Source organism: Exophiala xenobiotica, assembly GCF_000835505.1.
Source record: "Exophiala xenobiotica strain CBS 118157 unplaced genomic scaffold supercont1.1, whole genome shotgun sequence".
In the NCBI taxonomy this organism is placed as follows: Eukaryota; Fungi; Ascomycota; class Eurotiomycetes; order Chaetothyriales; family Herpotrichiellaceae; genus Exophiala; species Exophiala xenobiotica.
Window position 1 is genome coordinate 2,603,084 of NW_013562494.1, and position 14,632 is coordinate 2,617,715.

At 52.3% G+C, this 14,632-nt stretch overlaps 8 protein-coding genes across 8 annotated transcripts; 4 read left to right on the forward strand and 4 right to left on the reverse strand.

Moving 5' to 3' along the window:
- Positions 1 to 169: 169 nt before the first annotated feature.
- Positions 170 to 1,343, forward strand: PV05_01013 (uncharacterized protein; the record flags this gene model as incomplete). The annotated part of the gene is made up of 3 exons (XM_013465957.1): positions 170 to 332; positions 469 to 815; positions 942 to 1,343. The coding sequence occupies 3 exons, from the start codon at positions 170 to 172 to the stop codon at positions 1,341 to 1,343; spliced, it is 912 nt and encodes a 303-aa protein (XP_013321411.1).
- Positions 1,344 to 1,837: 494 nt separating this feature from the next.
- PV05_01014 (uncharacterized protein) lies at positions 1,838 to 2,356 on the forward strand (the record flags this gene model as incomplete). The annotated part of the gene is made up of 1 exon (XM_013465958.1): positions 1,838 to 2,356. One exon carries the CDS (start codon positions 1,838 to 1,840, stop codon positions 2,354 to 2,356), a length of 519 nt encoding a protein of 172 aa, XP_013321412.1.
- Positions 2,357 to 3,061: 705 nt separating this feature from the next.
- Positions 3,062 to 4,874, forward strand: PV05_01015 (uncharacterized protein). The gene has a single exon (XM_013465959.1). It carries the CDS (start codon positions 3,095 to 3,097, stop codon positions 4,817 to 4,819), a length of 1,725 nt encoding a protein of 574 aa, XP_013321413.1. The 5' UTR covers positions 3,062 to 3,094; the 3' UTR covers positions 4,820 to 4,874.
- On the reverse strand, positions 4,829 to 6,147 carry PV05_01016 (uncharacterized protein). Its single transcript, XM_013465960.1, has 2 exons — positions 5,829 to 6,147; positions 4,829 to 5,551 (listed from the first exon to the last, which is right to left on the reverse strand). Exon 2 carries the CDS (start codon positions 5,544 to 5,546, stop codon positions 5,091 to 5,093), a length of 456 nt encoding a protein of 151 aa, XP_013321414.1. The 5' UTR covers positions 5,547 to 5,551; positions 5,829 to 6,147; the 3' UTR covers positions 4,829 to 5,090.
- Positions 6,148 to 6,469: 322 nt separating this feature from the next.
- Positions 6,470 to 8,947, reverse strand: PV05_01017 (uncharacterized protein). Its single transcript, XM_013465961.1, has 2 exons — positions 8,065 to 8,947; positions 6,470 to 8,009 (listed from the first exon to the last, which is right to left on the reverse strand). The coding sequence occupies exons 1-2, from the start codon at positions 8,647 to 8,649 to the stop codon at positions 6,663 to 6,665; spliced, it is 1,932 nt and encodes a 643-aa protein (XP_013321415.1). The 5' UTR covers positions 8,650 to 8,947; the 3' UTR covers positions 6,470 to 6,662.
- Positions 8,948 to 9,147: 200 nt separating this feature from the next.
- On the forward strand, positions 9,148 to 10,449 carry PV05_01018 (uncharacterized protein). Its single transcript, XM_013465962.1, has 3 exons — positions 9,148 to 9,515; positions 9,656 to 9,882; positions 9,940 to 10,449. The coding sequence occupies exons 1-3, from the start codon at positions 9,263 to 9,265 to the stop codon at positions 10,228 to 10,230; spliced, it is 771 nt and encodes a 256-aa protein (XP_013321416.1). The 5' UTR covers positions 9,148 to 9,262; the 3' UTR covers positions 10,231 to 10,449.
- On the reverse strand, positions 10,165 to 11,677 carry PV05_01019 (uncharacterized protein). Its single transcript, XM_013465963.1, has 3 exons — positions 11,220 to 11,677; positions 10,831 to 11,132; positions 10,165 to 10,767 (listed from the first exon to the last, which is right to left on the reverse strand). The coding sequence occupies exons 1-3, from the start codon at positions 11,296 to 11,298 to the stop codon at positions 10,402 to 10,404; spliced, it is 747 nt and encodes a 248-aa protein (XP_013321417.1). The 5' UTR covers positions 11,299 to 11,677; the 3' UTR covers positions 10,165 to 10,401.
- A 152-nt stretch (positions 11,678 to 11,829) lies between these two features.
- On the reverse strand, positions 11,830 to 14,456 carry PV05_01020 (uncharacterized protein). The gene has a single exon (XM_013465964.1). The coding sequence runs from the start codon at positions 14,314 to 14,316 to the stop codon at positions 11,971 to 11,973; it is 2,346 nt and encodes a 781-aa protein (XP_013321418.1). The 5' UTR covers positions 14,317 to 14,456; the 3' UTR covers positions 11,830 to 11,970.
- Between the last annotated feature and the right edge of the window lie 176 nt (positions 14,457 to 14,632).

The following is a 14,632-nucleotide window of genomic DNA, read 5'->3' on the forward strand; positions in this document are numbered from 1 at the left end:
GTATCAGGACGAGTATCAAGGAAATTGGAGACGAGTCCTAAGCGACGTTTCATCTCATTAGTCCATCGTGACCATGAAGCGACTTCTTGCTTTTGTACTCTCCTCGAATCCACTTCACATCCGCAGTAATGACCCACGAGTTCTATCTCATCCACGGGTTAAGATCATTATGGAGACAACATGGAGCGTGAAGATGGTCTTGTTCTTTTCGTTACTGATACTGCTCGCTGGCTGCGTGCATGGCCAAAATTTCACCATAATCAACGGCCAGATTTTCACGCCTGGCCTGGCTATCGTGGACTCTCCTCAGCCCGGGACGCCGGAAGGTGGTGGTATGTCCCCATAATCCCCGGTGTTGCTTTATGATGTTCTGCCGCAACATTCTCTGGCAACAGCATCCGTCGTGGTCGCAAGATGGTCCCGAAGGCTCCAACTCGGTTATGGTTACTCACATATGTGTGCGCGCAGATTCGTTGCAAGTTGCCATCGACATTGCAGGATCCGGCCGCCTGACATTCCCGTATCCTCGGGACTTTGACACCGGGATCCTTAACATCACGATCTTCCTGTTCAGTTACGTCACGGGCTTGAACCTGACGATATCGAACGGCACGAGCGCGGGATGGGTCAATGCGAGTACAGCGGAGCCGGAGGAGTTCGATTGCGGTAGGACGACGAAGCAAGGTTGGCAGAATGCTGGGTGCGAGGAGATCATGGACCAGGAGCCCGGGAGCACGGTCAAGCACGTCAATTGGGCGTGGCCGGACTGTTTGGTTGGGAATGGCGAGGGTGAAGGCTTTCGAGGCGTGTACAATGTAAGTCGACGGCCTTTTCTATTGTTGGTTCCGCTTTCAGCCAGAGTCCCGAGTAGTGTTGAGAAGGGCAAGAGTGGGAGGTAGCGGGAAGGAGGTGAAGTGCACGGCTGACATAGGCTGGGACAGATCTCCATCCATGAGTCCTTCCGCGCGAACGATACGGGTTTCTATACGATCTTCAACCTGCCGATCGATGTGAAGAATAGTATTCCGTCGAAGAGCAAGTTGAGTGGGAGTGGTGCAAGACCATTGTGTGCGGTGCGAGGGAATCCGATCCAGAGCCAGAGATTGCAGGACGAAAGCATCAGTCCGCCGGCGAATCAGCCTTTCTTGGGAGGCACCGTGAGCAGTGGAGGAAGTGGAAGCGGGAGCGGCAGCCAGAGTGGAACTGGGAATGGGAGTGGTGGTCAGAGTGGTGATACTAACACCGATGGGAAGGACAATGGAGCAGGAGAGAGAACGGTAGATGGACGGTGGTTGATAGCGGCTGTGGGAATGGTCGGTTTTGTGGTATTAAGGGTGATATGAAAGATCTTGTGTCCTCAGAGATGATGAGAAGACCTCGAGGACTGAATGATTGCAATTTGCTTTGAATGACGAAAGAGAGACCAACATGGATTCTGGATAATCCTCTGTTCTGGCTGATGGGGTCACGTGGATGCCGCAAAATCTGCCTGCTTTCGCCACCACTGTTGCCGTCGAGCCTGTTGAACCTACGTAGTACTCACAGCTTCCACATTACATCTCTCCTACACCTCGATATCTTTTACACTATCAATAGCCTATCCTTACATCGCCACCATCAATTCTGATTTCTTGAACTTGATGCAGAGCCTCAGCCGGTAAGTGAGTGCTACATTCGAGGATCGACTTGCCGTCATACCTAAGGTCTTTCCGCGCGTGTCATCTCTTTCGTCTCCATTCCGCCCTGGTCTCTATTCATACCGAAACCTGAGGTTAGCACAAAAGGGGGGAAGAATTCACCCACGCTGCTCGTGGAGGTTCATCCAAAGGCCTCCGCCATGTCTACATCATCGGCATCAGCGCCAGACGCGTTGCCACCGCTATCCGCCGCCGACTTCAGATTCTACAACCGCCTGGCCGAGCACATGGAGTTCTACCACAACATGCTACGGTCGACCTGGGACCAATTGTACGCCGGTACAGCTCCGGGCTCACGTCTAAAACCCACTCAGCTGATCAATTTGGGTTTGCACTTCTGTCGGCACCTCGAGGGCCACCACAATATCGAAGAGGCGGAGTGGTTCCCTGTGCTGGGGAAGAAAATGGAGGCTTTTCGATCCAAGGGGTTCGCTAAGGAACAGCACAAAGAGATGCATAAAGGTCTTGAGAGGCTGATCCCCCATCTGACCGAGTGCCAACTAGGTCACCGGGAGCTACGCAGGGAGGAAGTACGGGAGATCATGGATTCATTTGCTAAGGTATTATGGACGCACCTGGACGACGAAGTCAAGGAGTTGGGCGCGGACAATATGAGAAAGTATTGGTCGAAGGAGGAGATGAGGAGGTTTCCATTCTGAAGTTTCTGTTTGTTCGGATCTTCATTTCGGCCGCTCGAACCAGCAATTGGCAGCTTGGATTTCTACCACTCCACAAGATCGAGCCGAGTCTCCTTCGGCACGTTGGACGAGACCGCGGGTAGCGAGGAATGCAATGAAGGCAAAAGCATGGAATCTGGATCTATTTCCAGAGGCACATGCGTGATCTCATTGCAAGACATTCCCTCCAAAACGATGCCGCGATCATCTCCGCCTGCGGGCAGGAGCGAAGCCGGATGTGTCCGGTATACGCGGGCAGTATTGTTGGAGACACCGCGGGTTTTAAGGAGCCATTACAGCACAGACCTGTCGAAGGGCTGGCGACGTCTCAGCTGTTGTCTACAATGGGTCAAGGATGTCCTCTAGGCCTCAAGACACGGCGATGGCCGTTCAATGTGCCAAAGCACAATATTCGGTGGTGGGGAGAGCACGCCAACCGTCATGCTCTGGCGCCTCTCTTGGGTTCAGAATACGAGTACATAGATGCTACTGTAATCCTGAACGAATTCTATTTATGTACAGTGTGCCATCACGATTGTGGAGTGTTGACAGCCTTGCAGGTGGATACCTAGGTGTGTTTGCTGTGCCCGTCGTATAAAAGCGGCAGTTGGGTGGCAGGAAGCGCTTATCCTCGATTGAACATGAATCGCGGCCTCATTCCTCAAGACTTCCCGCGAACCTCCTCAACAGACTTTTCAAAGTGCCTGTTATTGTCATGATATGCCCCGCCTCCCTCTGGCCCAATACCTCTTCACGCGTCTGCGGTCTCAGGGTGTCCACGCCGTACATGGCGTCCCAGGTGACTTCACACTCAAGGCGCTTGACTACCTGCCCCTTGCTGGCCTGAAGTGGGTCGGCAACTGCAATGAGTTAAACGCCGGTTACGCGACGGATGGGTACGCGCGAATCCGCGGAATAGGAGCACTCTTCACCACATATGGTGTCGGTGAGCTTTCAGCCATCAATGCTGTGGCAGGAAGTTTCGCCGAATCGGTGCCTGTCGTGCACATCGTAGGCACGCCTCAGCGACGCCTCCAGGATGCTCGAGCGAACGTGCACCACACACTCGGCGACGGAAGGCCGAGGGTGTTTGCTGAGATGCATGAGAAAGTCACGGTCGCGCAGGCGAACCTTGTGGATGAGCGGACGGCGCCAAAGTTGATTGATCGCACGATCGAGGCCGGGCTGAGGGAAAGTAAGCCCGTGTATATCGAGATGCCCTGTGATATGGTCACGAAGGAAGTTGATAGTGAGAGATTAGAGGAGCCGTTGAGTACCGAAGCGCCGGTGGATGATGGGAAGCAGGGAAAACTCGTTAACGAACTGATCCAAAGGATCTACGCGGCGAAGCAGCCTCTCATATTGGTGGACAGCGGTGATGGCGTGCGACAATTGAAGGACGCAATTAATGCCTTCGTCAAGAGGTCTGGAATCCCGACTCTGGCCATGCCTTCGGGTAATGGGATGGTCAGTCACCAGTTGAGTAATTACTTTGGCGTCCACTCTGGTCCGGTCGGACAGATCGATACAATGCCATTCGTCAGCGAAGCTGATCTGGTCCTTGCTTTCGGGCCAATGTTCTCAGATACACAGACGCTGGGGTGGAAAGTCGTCCCTGACGCCGACAAGCTCGTCACTCTGGGAAAGAACTACTTCTCGGACCTCACGACAAGACACACCATCAACCTGAGAACCTTCGTCGCGCGCCTGACCGAGGAGTTGGACCCTTTACGGATCCAGTCGTCCGACGTCTCATCCTTGGGCGATTTCCGCACCATCCAACCTCCAGCCTTTGGCGACGGCAAAGAGATCAACATCGACGCCCCCATCGACCAGACGAACTTCTACCTGCGTCTGAATCCGTACTTGCAGCCCAACGACGTCGTCCTTCTCGGCAACGCAACGCCCATCCTCGGCGGCCGCGACCTAGTCCTCCCATCAGGAGCCCAGATCATAGCATCGGGCCAGTGGTTCTCAATCGGCCACATGCTCCCCGCTGCATGTGGCGCAGGTCTCGCGCAGCAAGCTATACCTGCCGTCGAAAGCCGCGGAGGCCGAACGATCCTCCTCGACGGCGATGGCAGTTTCCAGGTCACCGCCCAGGAACTCGCCACAATCATCCGCTACCGCGTCCCCATGACGATCTTTCTGATCAACAACGCAGGCTACGCGTACGAACGGCAGATCCACGGCATGTATGAGGACTACAACGATCTCGCAATGTGGGCGTACACGCGGATCCCATTCGATTTCGGCGCCAAAGATGACAAGTACCCGATTCGTGCACACCAAATTCATACTTGGCGAGACCTGAGCGAGTTGCTCGCATCCGAATCGTTCTGTAAGAGCCCCGGTCTGCAGTTCGTGGACGTCCGCATGGACAAATTCGATGTCCCGGAGAAGTTCAAAGTTGTCTTTCAGAGGGCTGGAGAGCAGCTGGGCTGAGCCGATGGACAGAGCTTCACATGTTGATATATACGTAGTATACACCATTCCTGGCTGATCAGTAAATCCTAGCAAAAGACGACAAGAAAGTAGAGGGCAGTTGTCCTGCTCTCCAACAAGTGCAATTATCACGGCTTTTCCATAGCTTGCCCGGACATCAATGATGACCAATGCGATTGCACATCCTTGCCAGCAGGAAAATACGCCCTCACAAGCCGAAAACTACCGTCCTGCAGGATCCTCGAACGACAACACCATTATTGTAGCCACCTTACCAAGGTAACTCCATCCCCTCTCTGTGCCAGAACCGCCCCGTCTCCTCTACGGTCTTCCCCTTGAGCAACCCCCACAACTTGGTCGCCGCTTCTTCCGGCTCCACCACACCCTCATTCCGATCGACATCCGGGTCCAGATTCGTCCTGACGAACCCCGGATGCAGCATACTCACCGTGACGTTCCTGTCTTTCAAGTCGACGGCGAGATTCTTGAAAATACTGTTCACAGCCGCCTTGCTCGAGCGGTACGCGTAGTTCCCGCCGGACGAGTTATCCGCCATCGAGCCCACGCGCGAAGACACGACGGCGATATGTCGCGGCTCATCGGCGGACAGGACGTTGTCGAGAAGAGCTTGCGTCAGGAGGAGTGGTCCGAACGTGTTGACCGCGAACGTGGATTGGAGGGACTCGAGGTTGACGGAGCGGAGGGTGTCGGCGGCATGGGCTGGCATTATTCCTGTCCCATCAAATATTCGCATTAGTATATGTAGGTTTTTCTTCTTTTCTTCTTGTTTGTTAAGATGGCCCCGGCCCCTAGCACCCCAGCACCCAGCAAGGGAAATGATCTAGGACCAGGGTTCCGATCGGCGCGGGCTCCGGGCAGTCGCAGTGGCAGTGGCAGTTCGGATATCTGATACCCCCAGGTCCACAGCCTCGAAACATCGACATCGACAGTAGGAAGAGCACTGAAAGGAAGGAGAAGGAAGAACCAAAACAAAAGGGCGTCAATTCACCAGCAACGTTGAGCAAGACATTGATCTTCCGATCGCCGATCGACTTCTTGAATTCCCAGATCGATTCGAGCGACGTGATGTCCAGACGGCCGATCTGGCATTTGGGCCCGTGAAGACCCGTGAGCTTCTCGCCGGCCGTGGCGTCGAGCGCGTAGACGAAATAGTCCTGGAGTGTGTATCTGTATCAGTGGGACGGGACGGGACGGTAAATGTGACAAAGGTAGCACAGAAGGGTGGAGGGGCAGAATTCAAGTCTGCATCTTGATGTCGGAATGCCAGGCAATGGCAATGAAGAGCTACCAGTACTGCACAAGGTAGCGGTTGCTACTAGTACTAGCATAGTTGAGACTGACCTCTTTTATGAGTACTTGAGCAAAGGCATGTCCAATCCCGGAATTGCATCCGGTCACGACTGAGGGATTTAGCACAGCTCTCCCACGGTGGACAAGCCAGGGTAGGAGGTAACGCACCAGCTGCAGGCATATCTGGGTGCTGTGCTTGCTAGAGTGTCAGGAATGTGTTATATGTTTCAACTGGTGTCGTTGTTTTGGGTTCATATATATGGCAAACGCGGTCCCTGGCCTTATGATATTGCAGGTCTTAGACCGTCTCAGGCATGACGCATGAATGTGGTCGAGCTGCGGGGAATATGTTTATTCTACTGTACCTGCATTAAGAACAAACTCAGTCGTATGATGTGAGGAGTTGCTCCTATAAGTACGATCGAGGGGCCACTAAACCATGGGCCACCAGGCTCCTAAGTACCCGTGCCCTGCGCTCCTCAGCTAGGAGTCGTGCCATAGAGGCGTCCGGCCCACCATGTTTGTCTCTCCCTTACATTGAAAAACTGGTGTCGAAGCTTGGCCTTCTCGCAAGATCATATGCGCTTGGTATTGAACCTGCGGCTGACGATGCAGCAGCCCTACTCCGTCTCGAGCTGGCCGTGATGGCTCTTGAAACCGATTCATATGGGGTGTCTGTGACGGCTTCTTCATACTCGTTCTCTCCTCCTTCATCGGACTCTTCTTCCTCTCCGGAGTCCTGGGGCTGCTCAGTGCGTCTGTCCAATTCCTCCTGCCGCTGCAGATGCGGGATATGTATAGGCCATATCAACAAGATACATACGACGCTGATCACGATTCCTAGGGCGAATGTGACTCTCATGCTCCTCGCGTAAGCGTCGATGACTTGCATCTTGTGTTTGGGGTCAAGGTCCCGGATCGCTCGTACTGACTCCCTAACCATGCGAATAATGTGCTCTTTGGTCTTTGGGTCGGGAGCCGTCACAATACGGTCCAGATACACCAGCAACGCATTTTGAAGAACCCAGCTGCTAATAGCGACACCGAGAATTGCACCCAGGTTCCTCACTAGTCCAAGGGTAGTCGTGACGACGGCCTGTTCGTCTTGAGAGTTCAAGGCGAGCACGGCAATGGTAGTTGCCGGGAAAAGGAGACCTTGTCCGAGCGAGCAAAAAGGTATGAGAAGCGGGACCGACCAGGTGGGCGTATCCGATGACAGGCATGTTACACAAATCGCTCCGATGAACGAAATCAACGTACCCGAGACCATGGGCGGTTTCATCCTGCGAGTAATAGTGATGTAAAGGCCGCATAGGAGTGCTGTGACCGTTCCACCTACCAACAAGACGAGTAGGTTCAGGCCTGATGCTGTCGGACTGCTTTGCTTGACCGCTTGAAGGTACAGGGGAACGTTGAATAACACCGTATTTGTGACAATAGCACTGAAGAAATTCGACCACATAAGGTTGCCAAGTGGTATCGTGGAAAGCAGGTTCAGGGGAAGAATTGGTAGCTGCGCCTTGCGCTCCACAAAATATAACGATGTCCCTGCAACGGCGAAGAGAACGAGACTGGTTATGACCAGGGGATGTGTCCAGGTGAAGACATTTCCGCCCAGGTTGACACCAAGAATCAGACAGGTCACAGTGATGGTGAGGTTGATTGCGCCAAAGGTGTCGAAGGTCTTAAAGGCCTGTCGAAGCGTCTTGCCTTGTGTTTTGGCCAAGTTTGGACCGAGATGTGGTGGGCAAGAGACGAGAGTCAGAATTGCGTAGGCGAAGATGAAGGGTAGCTGGACGTAAAATGCTGCTCGCCACCCCAGTCGATCACAGATGAAGCCGCCAAGTGCAGCGCCTAGCCCATTTCCGAGACCCCAAGCCTAATTAGAATCGTTGATCAGCAGGAATGTATACTGGAGGTGGTCTACTACAAACCATATTGAAATAACTTTGATAGATTCCTCGGTACTCAATCTTGACAACGTCGCTAGTCAATATCGAAGCCATCGACATAACCCCACCAGCACCTAAGCCGCAAACTGCTCTAGCAGCTATGAAGCTGCCAATGCTTCCTGCAAACGCACACCATGCGGTACTCGCAAAGAACATGACGGCTGCGAAGAAAACAACAGGTCGCCTGCCAATAGTGTCCGACACACGGCCATAGAGAGGCTGAAAGACCGTAGACGATAGGTAGAAGACAGTGCTTAACCAAGATGCCGCATTTGAGGCGTGGAAATAGGACGTGATAACCGGATGAGACGAAGCCATGAGCGTGGAATCGAAGAAAGCGAGTGTAGCCCCAAAGATTATGCTGAGGAAAAGAATGATAAATCGAGGGCCAGATATGTCGCGATAGTGGGTGTTGGACGACTTCTCTCTGGCAGATCTGGAAAGTAATGGTGTAGATTCAGTGTTCGTGATAGAGGGTGGTTGTTCCGGGCCGGCTTCAATGTTTGATCTTCCCTTGGGACTTGAATCAATCAGAGGAGGCCAGGTATCCTGACTAGATGGAGCCATCTTAAGGACCCAGCAGACGTGCTGTAGGGGTGCTTCCGTTGAGTACTAAATGTTGATCCTCCAGCAAGCCTAGCCGCGACAATGACTCCCAAAGTCGTGCTTGTTCCGGATGCTGACTTTTGTCTCAACAATACCTCTCACGGCGAGCGCGGATAATTATTGACAGGCGCTGACCCGGTAAGCCAGATGACAAGAAAAACCTCTCAATGCGGGCCACATCCCAGGTCTAAGCGGATGACCTCGTATGCACCATGTTGATACCTCGCTCACCTCTGACAATCCTGAAGGTGAAGCGAATGAAAGATTCTTAATCCTGAATCTCTACCCATCGAACCAAGCTCTAATATAGGCTTTTCGACATCAAATCGGGCTGTTCGCTGCGCTCATATCCGAGCACGGTTCGCATCCAATGGGAGAATTGATAGAATAAGGGAGGCGACTCCATGACAAGGCGTGCAGGGCATGAACAACCCGCAGCGGGACCATACAATTAGATAAGGGAAATCCACCCTCACATCACCACCATCATAATCGCCGCGCTGCTCGAATGTTGCGTTTGAGATAATCTTCTGTGTGGTTGGGGATATCTTGGTCGTCGTTCACATACGGCACGATGAACTTGAAATTGCACCAGCCTGTTCGGATAGCCATTCTTGAGTGCGACACGCCCTTGCCCAAGACGAAGGATAAATTTCAAGGGTATGGAGGCGTCTTTGAAGTCTTGCTGCGATCCGGCGCAAAAGCATTGGGTCGACCAGATCTAGACCCTGAAACCGGCCTCGAGATATCCAAATGGCAGGTCGAGCTGGAGCCAGAGCGTTATCCTGACCCAGGGACGATCGACGCCATCCTGATCACTGGTTCCAGTAAGTACTACGCCACTCGTGGGACGGGAAGACTGCCCTGTTCACTGCAGTGTCACAGCGAAGAGGTGATGTCGCGTTGCACATTCTCGTAGCAGGACAAACTGCAGCATCGTCCGAGTTCGACTGACCTCCGTCGCTAGAACATGACTCTTTCGCCGACACTCCATGGATCAACAAACTGGTCGATTACACAGCAATGATATCGTCAGAAACACAGGTCCGCGTCATCGGCGTCTGCTTCGGCCATCAGATCGTAGGACGGGCATTGAAAGCAGAAGTTGGACGAAATCCTCTGGGGTGGGAAGCTGCCGTCACTGATGTCGACTTGTCGGCGAAGGGAAAGGAGATCTTTGGAGTGGACAAGCTAGTATGTTGTCGTCCAGGACCTCTCGATAAATTACTCGTTACTGACACCTGCCTCCAGCGAATACACCAGATGCACCGTGACTGCGTCTTCTACTATCCAGAAGGCGTCGAAGAACTAGGATCCTCCCCAGTCTGCAAAGTACAGGGCATGTATTCGCCTAAACGATTGATGACGGTTCAAGGGCATCCGGAATTCAACAAGGACATCATGCGCGAAATTGTGGATACTCGACATGCCACTGGAATCTTCGACGACAAGGCTTATGAAGAGCATGAGAAGAAAGTGGACTTGCCCCATGATGGGTTGATCGTTAGTCAAGCATTTCTGAGGTTTCTAACGGAAAAGTAGACCTGGGACTTGTCGTGGAGTCTGGACAGATTGAGGGATTCGGATAGAGTCAGCCGGGGAAGAACTCAACATTGTGCATCGTTTTACAAGTTGGACGACCACGGACAGTGGCTGTCGGCATATAGCCTGGTTCTTGAACTCTCCTTTCGATGTTGATGCCCGCAGTCATTCCTATGACACCATTCTGTCGGCATCAGCAGCACCAGCAGGTATCTTCCCTTCAGCAAGGTCCTTTTCTATCCTTGTAATCTCTGCAAGACTCTTTGCATTCTTGATCATTTCTTGCACCCTCTTCTTCTCCGTCTCTGTCAATTGTGTCCGCACACCCTTGCGTTTGCTCTCAGCACTCCCGTTGACACCCGCACCAGGCACATCGAAAGCCCTTGTCTTGATGCCTTTGATTTTGGCCGCCAATTCCGACGGTGTGTCAGCAGTCCCGAACAACTCGTTGGCTTGCTGTCTTTCGGCGTCGCGAACTTTCTGGAAATCGAGAAACCGTAACGAGGGGATCGTCCAGATGAGGTATGATCTGTAGTGCTGTAATGAACGCGAGTCAGCATCTGAACCTTGAATGTCACGCTTCATGTCCTCTGTCCTCACCTCTTTCCTCGTCACCGGATTTTCTAGTAGACTCAGGTGTGTTAACTTCCCGCACAGGCTTAATCCCTCGAGGTCCGCCAACTCTTTGACATGATTTGACGTGAGAACTAGTGTCGTCAAGTTCGGTAATTGCTCTGCTATCCTCTTGTCGACGCCTTGTATCCGGTTCCGTGCGAATAATAGGGTGTTTAAACGGGGTGAGAGAGGAAAATTGGAGATTGTGGCGATGTCGTTGTCTGTAAAGTCGATGGCATCTTGCGGACCCGCAACACCAAGGTTTTCAATGGTAGGGATTTTATGGCCTATAACGTCAAGAAAAGACAAGATTGTGGTCAATTATGCTCTGCATATCAAGATTCAAGTGTAGCATCTGCTCTTTTCAGACATACCTCGGAGGTCGAGCTCGCGCTCCTTGAGTGGATTTATGTAGGACAGAGAGTTATTGATTAGATCGGCTGTGAGCCTCATGATTGTGGAGGGAGAGAGGAGGATTCGGGCGCTCAGCGCACGGCTTGGTAAATAGAAACAAGAGCGATCGTGAGCGCCTAAGTTACTGACGTAGGCTGAGAAAAGCACCCGATTTACGACACCGATACTGACAACGTCCTTTCGGTGTCGGCTTGGGCCTCAATCTCTTCACACCTCAAGCTCGGGTGAAGCCTAGCAGTTCGTAGATCGCTTCTGCGCGTGCTCTCGTGAGTGTGCAAGCGGAGCAGGTAATTGCCGGTAGCTTTGCTATTGGTGTCAGACTGGCACGGTATACAGCTCGACTAGGGCCGGAGAATAGTGCAATTTTCCGCGCGATCGGGGTCGAAAGGTGTGGTAGTTCTTCACAATTCATATGTCAACAACAACTCGACGTAGCGCAGGAACTTTTTTCAGCGACGGAGCGGAAGAATATGCCAAGCCGGCTAAAGCCCGGTTCCCTTTGAGACAGATTGTCCTGCCGCTTTTGAGGATTTCCACTTACAACCGGCTTCTCCGATGGGATTAACGACGCGCATTCCACTTTTTACAGTACACTAGAAGCTGTTGGCGCTGGGAATCGATCGTATAGGTCCAATTGGTAAGGACAGGCGAGCAAGCAATCCAAATGAGGCAGCAGGGCGCTCTTAATAGATCAAAGGCTCATTTCAGAGTCTACAACTTCGACCGCCTCCTCCGTTCCTTGACAGTCGCTTGTACACCCTCGACCGCAGACGATTCAGCCTCTTCGAACATCTGCTTGTTGAGCTTGGCCGCTAACGACAACACCCTTGTTGACACTGCTGCGCCATCGCGTCGGTTCTTACCTTCACGCCGATGGAGCGCAATGCTTTCGATAAAATCCCAGAGCCGGCCACTGGCTTTCAGTTCGCCACTCGTGGCATCTCTTTCCGGCGTCCACTCGGGAGCCAGTCGAACCATGGTTGGAGTTTTAGAATCCTTGCTCTTGCTCACCAGAATGATTCCTTCTTCTTGAAAGCGGCTGTAAGCGTTCTTCAGAGCTTCCTTGTTCACCGCTTCGAAGTACGACAGGTCACCTTGGTGATAAAGCGTTCTTCCTCCAAGTTGAGCAGTATTCTGCGCTTTCTGCATATCAAGCCAGGTGATTGTTGAGTTCCTTGGTGGGACTAGAACCAACAAAGAGACCGCTCCAAGCCAGGCCGCATCCACAAATGGCCAGATAAGAAAGCAATAAAAGTCAAAGTTCTCACGTCCCAATTTACGTTCTGCATCCGACAGACCAATCATTCTCTCGTCATCTTCAGTGACCGAGAGCACATCATCGCGCAGTAAGCCTTGCACAGCTGCTTCTAGGTTGTGTCTCAAACCTTGCCCAGCCGGGAAAATGAATTCTCCCCTGAATAACTGAGACAAGAATGTGACCTTGCTCGTCAGTTCTGTCTCCTTCATCCTCTGGTTTGCGCTGCCACCACCTTGCTTTACCTTTGTATACAACGATGCCGCTATCAGGGATTCCGAGATGAACAGGTGTATCGTCATGTTTCTGTAGAATGAAAGCTGGAATCGATCCACTGCATAATATGTCTCTTCTGCTAGACCATCAATCGTACCGACCATTTTGGGACCTAGGACCTCGAGCGCTCGCTCCACCACATATGAAGTTGGCATTCCGTGAAAATCTGCCACCTTTCCGCCATTTGCTCTTGTTCTGGCACACAGCCAGTCAACTCTGCGTACCAGCTCGGACTTGCCAACGCCTCGACCACGAAGCGTAAGCAGGACCGTGCCGACCAGAGCCGTGGGCATGATAACGGAAGCTGCATTGATATCAGACAAGACCTTGTAGCCGAGTGTTCTGAGCAACCGAATCCGAGTGCCAGAATCTGTGGCACTCGAAGACAAGTCTTCGTAGCCTGGTTGATCCCGACGCTGCGTTTGTTCCTTGATGAATTGTTTAAGACTCCAAGGTTCGTGGAATCTGCAATCCACCCTTCCTAGATTGAGTGACAGGACAGATGAGGAGGACAGGAAACCAGCCAAATTTTCCTTCTGCTTCGGCTTTCCCAGCAGTTCATTGACATATGAGTCCACCTCAATGACTTTGTCATACTGAAGCGATACTGGACAAATGTAGGCATCGTCTGTCCTTCCGGACAGAACAGAATCGAGCAGAAAACTCAAGAAACCGAAACGAGGACCTAGTAGCTTCCCAGTCCGGCTTCTTGTGCCTTCGATAAAGCATTCCAGATTGTAGCCTTTCTGTAGCAAGGTATCAAGATATGCTTGGACGACGGTGCCGTAAAGCTGATCGTCATTAAAGCTTCTCCGAATCCACATTGCCCCACAGCTCTGCAAGAAGTTGCCTACAAGGGGAAAATTGAGGTTGTCTCCGGCGACAACGACGGGTAGTGTGAGACCCAGTCGATAGCATATCAGATGTAGAGTGACATAGTCGATGTGGCTGGTATGTCTCGGCAGGAACACAATAGATTGATTCTTCTTTGCCGCTTGCGTTGCGACTTCGCGAAGCCGCTTGACTTCGGCTTCGGAGACATGGATGGCGCTGTAAGCTCGGGTGAGCAACTGCGTTGTCACGTAGAATGCGCTCCGAATATATGGTTTGCTCTCCATCTTGCACATCATGGTATCAACCATGTCACTGGTAATTTCGAGCACTTGAGACGTGATCTCATGCCTACGCTTTTCCCGATCTGACAGATATGTTGGGCTGGTCTCATCGAGGTAACTCTCCTGCTCTTCTATAGCCAAACGGGCCTCTGTCAACTCTACAACCTTTCGACGTAACAGTGGAGACGCCATGACTGCGGATTTGATGTTGGCCGTGTAACCGGGGTAGAAGACCGGTTGGCCAACGACATGATCGTAACTCCGCCAGCCGACCCCTCGCACAAACAATGCAATCTCATGAGCGAAGTTGAAAGGATTCTTTCGGAATCTGGCCATGCGCGTGAGGATGCTCTGCTCGGTAGGGTCGTCATTGTCCTGGAGGACAGTCTCCGGCCGGACGAGATCAGCCATTCTTGTGCTGAAGGAGGATTTGAGGGAACCAAAAACTGGTAGAGCTTATGCATAAGCCAGACATAGTATTGTGCGAGCAGCCATATCCATCGGCAAATGTCCAAGGTGAAGGCAGGACAGCACTTCTCCCTCAGCAGTAGACGCAGGAAGGTGATTTGAGGATCAACAACCGAGGAAATGGCGACCTCCGCAATTTCCCCGGACTGGATCACGTGATAATGCCTTAGCCACAGCCTCCTCGCCTCCATACCAGCCGCTCTTCCCTAAGTCTTTCATGATAGAAAGAATGGGGCAGTAAATGAAGGCACTTTGAGAG

Coding starts and splice junctions, on each gene's coding strand:
- PV05_01015 (XM_013465959.1), top strand. CDS start 3,095: ATGCCCCGCCTCCCTCTGGCCCAATACCTCTTCACGCGTCTGCGGTCT.
- PV05_01016 (XM_013465960.1), bottom strand. CDS start 5,546: ATGCCAGCCCATGCCGCCGACACCCTCCGCTCCGTCAACCTCGAGTCC.
- PV05_01017 (XM_013465961.1), bottom strand. CDS start 8,649: ATGGCTCCATCTAGTCAGGATACCTGGCCTCCTCTGATTGATTCAAGT. Junction 8,010..8,064: donor ATCAAAGTTATTTCAATATG/GTTTGTAGTAGA, acceptor GATTCTAATTAG/GCTTGGGGTCTCGGAAATGG.
- PV05_01018 (XM_013465962.1), top strand. CDS start 9,263: ATGAACTTGAAATTGCACCAGCCTGTTCGGATAGCCATTCTTGAGTGC. Junction 9,516..9,655: donor CATCCTGATCACTGGTTCCA/GTAAGTACTACG, acceptor CTCCGTCGCTAG/AACATGACTCTTTCGCCGAC. Junction 9,883..9,939: donor TCTTTGGAGTGGACAAGCTA/GTATGTTGTCGT, acceptor ACCTGCCTCCAG/CGAATACACCAGATGCACCG.
- PV05_01019 (XM_013465963.1), bottom strand. CDS start 11,298: ATGAGGCTCACAGCCGATCTAATCAATAACTCTCTGTCCTACATAAAT. Junction 11,133..11,219: donor GCGCGAGCTCGACCTCCGAG/GTATGTCTGAAA, acceptor TTGACGTTATAG/GCCATAAAATCCCTACCATT. Junction 10,768..10,830: donor ATCCGGTGACGAGGAAAGAG/GTGAGGACAGAG, acceptor CGTTCATTACAG/CACTACAGATCATACCTCAT.
- PV05_01020 (XM_013465964.1), bottom strand. CDS start 14,316: ATGGCTGATCTCGTCCGGCCGGAGACTGTCCTCCAGGACAATGACGAC.